The following is a 6,853-nucleotide window of genomic DNA, read 5'->3' as shown; positions in this document are numbered from 1 at the left end:
ACGATAATTAAATTATATTATCTTTAACTAGCGAGCAATAATTTTGTGTTGTATTTTGCGCTTGTCACAAACATTGTTTCTGGTGCCTTAGATCCACTTGTATTTGTTCATTTCTATACATTAATATTGTAGAATCTTATACTGCTACAAACCACATAATTTCTTTTCTCTAAATTAAAAACCGACACATCCTGGAGGTAAGTGAAAAATATTTGTCTTCACTCTTTCATTCCTATTCTGCTATCTAAAAATAAAATATGAGCTTCCCCCAACGCTCTACTAAGCACCCTTCTGTCAGTTATATTACTCGATTGCAGAGTAAACTATTGCTTTTGCTATAACACATTCTAATACATGAAAATTGTCATAACGACATTGTAGTCAATTGTGTTGACGTGAAAGACGTATATTAAGATTCCAAAAGGCAGTTGCAATTATAGATCCAAACCTGTAAATTATTGTCATTAAGACTTTACAGAACTAGGACTAAAAAGAGCTGCCCTTCTGAAGCTCCTCTAAAGTGGGCAACTCTATGTGGATCTAACTAAGACTACATCTACGTATTTTGGGACTATTCACTATTACGGCTTATGCGTAGGGAATAATTTACTTTTCCTTAAAGACTTCTCCGATCCGTCAAAAATGGATTAATTGGATCAGCAAACCTTGAATATCGATTGCTTAAACAGAAAAATAAAGTAGTGAAGGGTGACTATGTTTTAAGATAATCTGTTCATGTGATCGCGGGTTCGTTAACTGACCTTTTTGTTTCAGGTAGTGTTATATGCTTTCTTTACAGTAGGTGCAGTCATATGCATCCAATTTACTCGTTCAATCGATATTATTAATGTCCAGTAAAAGTATTACGTCCTGCACAAAGAATCCACACAAGTTCACTATAGAATTTTCTCACGCAATAAATAACCCCTGCAAAATTTGAAAGGAAAAAAGCGTTAATTGCGAGAAAAAATGGAAGATCAATTGAAAAGAATATAACTGAAGCGAATAAAGTAAGACAGTAATAGGAAAAAAAAAGGGATAATACATAATTATTTCCATTGGGGTTGTACCAAAGTGTCAGTTGCACCCCCTAAAAATACGGGTCATATGATCCCCTGGCTTTATTTGAAATGTAATAAATATCCCCTTTTTAGCTAATGTGGCGCTTGGTGTGTTTTATACATGACGACCGCGCGTAAAAATCCCCAAAAGTATCATTTTTTTATTAATTTTTTCTTTTCTTTTTTCCTTTTTTCTTTCTCCCTTTCTTTCTTTTTCTCTTTCTTGTTTCTTCTTCTTCCATCCCGCGTAGGGCTGGGCATAATTTGGTAAATACCGAATTACCGTACTGAAATCGAAAATTTTAGTATTTGGTATACGGTATTTTAGTATTTGATATGGTATTTGGTTTAAGTTTTTTTAAATTGGTATTAGGTATGGTATTTGGTATTTTAAGACGAAATACCGAAATATCGATACCGTACCGAATATATATTATATTGCACAAAACACATATTATCAATTATAACATAAATATAAAAAATTTAAAATTTTGCTTTCCTCTCAAAGTTTATCAATTAACTCTAAACAAGTAACAAGACATTTCTAATGATCAAATATTCTTTTTATGTTCAATTTTTTCTATTTGGGTTGATATTTGCTAATAAAAATTTTGTCAACAAACATTCTCAATTTTATATTTTTGAGTACTTTAATGAAGAATATTAGAGTTTATGTCTCTATGCACTAGTTAGTATTCAAACCGAATAAACCTAAGTTACCGAACCAAATAAATCGAAACAGAAAAGACAAAAACCGAACTATACCGAATTTAATTAGGTACGGTATTGGTATAGGATTTTAAGAAACCGAATACCGAAATACTGAACCGAAATGTTTAAATACCGCACCGTACCGGCCGACTAACACCCCTAATCCGGCATTTTCCTCACTTTAACCATATTCATCTGCAAACAATAGCTCCTTCTCACCCCCCCCCCCCCTTTCTTTTTTTTTTTCTGTTTTTCTCTTTTTCCCTTTCTTTCTTTTTCTTTTTTCGACAGACTTTTAAGATCAAATATATAAAATGGGTCTACCATGACTCAAGTTTGCTTTTATAGGTTAAAAACTTTTCTTTCCCGCCAGAGAAGATCTGAAATGGAGGTGGGATTGACGGAAATTTGTCATTGGACGGATAGAATATCCTTGACTAATCCTCGAACGGTAAAAAAATAGGGCTTATTCTTCAAATACTCAAAAATTCTGGCAAGAACAATAGAGAGAACTGGATAAGATTAACAATGGAGGTTCGCGGGTCAAAAAACCTCTCCTCTTCTACCAGAAAAATGTGATTCTAACTTGGTGTCAAGTTTGATTTCAATTCTTGAGTTTTTCTGTATTTTTCTTATGATCTGGAATACTTTTGATGTGTTTTGATTGATTCCTATTTTTATTCCAAGAAATTTTGAGTTAGAAAAAATGAAGTTCTGCCGGTGAAAATCTCCGGCGAGGCTGAGCTCGTAGGAGAAGAAGGTCCCAAAAACAAAGAAGCAAAAATATACAAACATAAAATTAAAATAATGATAAAAATAAAAATAATGAAAAAAATGACTTGGCACAAGGGGTGCGTGTAAGCCACTGATTTTCTTATTTTTAAGGGGTGCAACTGGCACTTGGTACAACCCCAATAGATAATTACGTATGTATTTATCCCAAAAAAAAAAAAAAAAACCCAGATAACCAGTGGACCCAGAAATGAATGGTCCATACGGACGCAGGCAGCCGGCCCAAAACAACTAAGCGACTAGCGAAACCTATGATGGAGAATGGCAAAGGAACCGTAACGGCGTCCAAATTCAAGCAGGGGTCATTTTCAAAATCCACAGAATTTTAATAACTTCATCTCGAATTTTAAATCCATCTCTAAATTAAATAAACGGCAAAATTTCAAACAATGTACAATCTAATTCACGCACCAGGAAAGTTGAATCTGTCTTTTTGTTAATCCGTAAATTTTTTATGTAACAAGGTAATATTTTTTTTACTGTCCTTTTTCTGTGTGAAGGAGATTCATTTCGTCCATGTACAACTCTGATATCTCCCAAGAAAAATATTATAACTTCTCTCTCTCTCTGTGTATTTTTGTTGATCTATTGGTAATGGTGAGGAGCAAAGTAATACAGAGGCCTAATGCTTCCGTGTCCATAAAAAGGATAGTGAAGTTCCTGGCCGTCACTGGGTATCCCTACCGGATAACCCAAAGCTGGTGAGGAACATCTATGCGCCGCCGAATACGCCGGAGGTGAGTAGAAACGGCCGACTTTACGAGGCTTCACGTTCGATGTCGGAAAATCGAGGGAAGACATAGGCGAAGACGGAGGAGAGATCTTCTTCTGCAAATTAATCGGAGATAATAAGGCTCTAATCTTAATCTCTTGATTCGTCAATGCCGAAACTCGATCGTACTCTTCGATCACATTCGCCAGGTCCTCGTCACAGGTAATCGATACTAAAACATCCAAATCCTCAGTCGGCAGTTTACATCTTAATATCATAGACGATCTACATAATTCTCCAAATTTCACCATCAACTCTGCACAAAACAATCAATTTTAATCAGCTTCTAGAAAAGGCACGAAAATATTATTCGAAAATAAATAAAATAGAAGTGATAAAGGAGATTAACTAATGAATAAACAGACCTGAAAATGAAATAGAGCGATCAACTGAGAGGACTCTAGTTAAGCCGCCGATGTGACGGAGGTTGCCGTCAGAGCGCCGAGGAAGGATTTTGCCGCCGTAACTGTAGAGGAATTTGAAGGTTTGGGTGGAGGGAGCCGACTTTTGAGTCCGACTCATGCTTCGAATTTTAGTACGACAAAGGAATTGAACAACGAAAACTATTCGCGCTGAAAGAGGAGAATAAAGAACAGAAAAGAAGCTTCTAGAGAAAGAGAAGAAGATGCTGAGATTTATTGCTCTTTCAAGAGCCAAAAGAGGGACGGGGAACAACATATATACATATAGGGTTTTGGGAGGGGCCAAGTGACGACGGCGTTTTAGGAGGTTATTCGATATTCCTTAATTTTTGGGGTTTAAGAAAAAAGTTTTATGGTGGGATCCACCAAAGCTGGGACGAGTGGTCTGGGTTTTGAGGTGTTGAGCTTAGCTTAAGACAGATGGTGGAAGAATAACGGGCAGCTGGTAATTTGGGACTTTTGTTTCCTGGGTTTGGCCCGATTTGTTTCGGCCACTGCACATCAGTGGTCCTCGAGTCTACAGCAAACACAAAATCCTGCCACTTCAGTCTCCTTTCTACTCAACTTGTGCCCTTTAAAATGTACACCTTTTCTTTCAGCCCGTTAAAATTTGTACTACGTAATAGTAAATTTTTTGTATTTGTGAAATAATTTTAATTTATTATCAAAGAAATAACTTAAATTTAAATGTCTCCTATCCTCCAAATTAAATACGTCAATAACCACAAAAATATCATGCGTATTTAGAATCATAAATCTTAAAAATTATTATTGTTATGAAATAATAAAAGAACAAGAGTATACAGAGAAAAGTAGGGAGAGAGAATTCTTATTGATTTGGAGCCAATTACAATAGAATACCCCTCTATTTATAGGGAAAGAGTGACTTAGACACTAAGTAAAATCCCTAAAATCACTCTAAAATATAGACATTCACCTTAAATAGAATTCTATTTATGACACTCCCCCTTGAATGTCTATTCAACAGATAATGTGCCTCGTTAAAACCTTAACTAAAATAAAATCTAGTGGGAAAAAAATTCTAGAGAAGGAAAAAGAGTACACATATCTAACAAATACGCCTTTTGGTTGCCTCATTAAAAACCAGAAAAACCCATTGGGACAAACCCTTGAAGGGAAAAAGAGTGTATACGGCTAAAATCGGAGAGTCCGATTTTATGATTATTATGACGCTCCATAGCCTGTCTCCAGGAGGCTCGAGGAACAGCTCGATGTTCGACCCCGAGGGTTCCCTATGCTCAACCTCGGGGCAGTGCAAATCGGTGGCTATGATGGACATGCGGGAAATTACCAAGGCACATGATTAGAGCTGACCAGGTCTGCAAGAATAGTACTAGTCTGTACCAGACTATTAAATAGTTGTATCAGCTACGTTTCTTTGTAATAATTATACATGTACCATGTTGGGATTCCCCCTCCTATATAAAAGGGACCCTTATCATTTTGTAAGATATATGATATTCAATACAAGAACAAAAACATTCTCTGCTCTCTAACTTAAACATTCTCCATTGTCTTTCCTTTGATTTATTTGCTTAAATTTATTGTGTTTTATTGATTGTTCTTCATTTATTACCCATCACTGATCATAAAAAGCCATCATCAAGGCCCTCAGAACTGTTAGTTCTTCGTTCGCCATCCTCAGTCAGGCTCTTTAGCTCGACCTCGAGGCCCAGCCTAGGCCAGCTCAAGGCCCCGATTCACGGCCATTCGGTTTGCATAATATATTGTCTTCAAGCTCTTACCTCATTTTCTTGACTCATACTTAGCATCTATCACCTAACAACTAGCATTAAAATTAATCACGTAATTTTAGAATCACAAAATCAAATATAATTATAATTACCATTTTCAAGATAAACAAAGAGTACAATGTGTATTAACTCCCCCTAATGAGAGCATCAATTTACATCCTTGAGCTTTCGCATTCCAATCTTGTGCACTGGCTTCTTGAAGGTTGACGTCGGTAGAGATTTGATGAATAAAATAGCCATATTAACTCCAATGAATATGTTGCACCCTGAAAATCCTCGCTATCACATTATCATGCTTATAGTTATATCAAGATACATACGTGCGTAAATAACACGTGGATATGGTACTTCAGGACTAAGAATTGTATATGCTTTAAGCGATTTTAATCCTTCAAGGATTATCATAAAAGTTAAGTCATATAAGTCATATAATAGGCTTTAATTAGATTCATATCAAGTTTTCAAGTCATGCTAGACAAATAAGATATCCAAAACTGATTGCACATATTATTGACTTTATACCTTCAAGTGTTTGAACAACATGTCCAAAACCATATGTCTTACATATGAAACCAATTCTATTTGAACTGTGTCTCTTTTATTTGGCCAATATTTTTGTGTCTGTATTCGACAGACTTGAGGTACTCATCTATACTTAGTGCTACAATAGATGTCGTCGACGAACATTTTATATCGGTTCCAATATTTTTTCATAAAGACATAATATAGAGATCTCTTCATTTATATTTTCAGGTATGTGAACCTCTCTTGAGATTTTATGAAGTATTATGTCATGTGATCTTCTAGATCACTTGCCTCCTTATTATGATCATTATGATCATTTGCTCATCTTCTTTATCAAGAATTTTATTTGAAACTGATTAGTCTATAGACTTTAAACGTACTATAGACTTTGTCCTTCTAGGACTTATTCTAATAAGAGCATTTGCAGTGAGATTATAGTTACTTTCTTTTGGTCAGCAAATGCGTCCAGCATACTTTGCAATATTGTAAATGAATTATCCTTTTATGAACTTCAAGTTCATATTATTTTATTCGAGGATCTAGATGTACACATGATAATTCATTTCACGTAACTTTTTCTCAACTGTTTATCATGTCTCCCTATCATGTTAGACAAACTAACTTTCTTCCCCAATTTTGGGAACTCATCTTTGTGCATTATGGTGTTAATCAAAATATTTTTGGGAACTCATCTTTGTGCATTATGGTGTTAATCAAAATATACACTGCACATCAATAATAATAAGATGGAATTATTTGGTTCCTGACCCTGAACCAAATAATTCCATCTTATTA

General features: G+C 35.1%; 1 protein-coding gene across 1 annotated transcript; it reads right to left on the bottom strand.

Moving 5' to 3' along the window:
* Positions 1-2,866: 2,866 nt before the first annotated feature.
* LOC109207621 lies at positions 2,867-3,994 on the bottom strand. Its single transcript, XM_019370569.1, has 2 exons — positions 3,702-3,994; positions 2,867-3,592 (listed from the first exon to the last, which is right to left on the bottom strand). Exons 1-2 carry the CDS (start codon positions 3,856-3,858, stop codon positions 3,150-3,152), a joined length of 600 nt encoding a protein of 199 aa, XP_019226114.1. The 5' UTR covers positions 3,859-3,994; the 3' UTR covers positions 2,867-3,149.
* Positions 3,995-6,853: the final 2,859 nt, after the last annotated feature.

This window comes from Nicotiana attenuata, unplaced genomic scaffold, assembly GCF_001879085.1.
Source record: "Nicotiana attenuata strain UT unplaced genomic scaffold, NIATTr2, whole genome shotgun sequence".
Classification (NCBI taxonomy): Eukaryota; Viridiplantae; Streptophyta; class Magnoliopsida; order Solanales; family Solanaceae; genus Nicotiana; species Nicotiana attenuata.
Note: the sequence above shows the minus strand (reverse complement) of the source record. Positions and strands in the feature narration are given on the sequence as shown.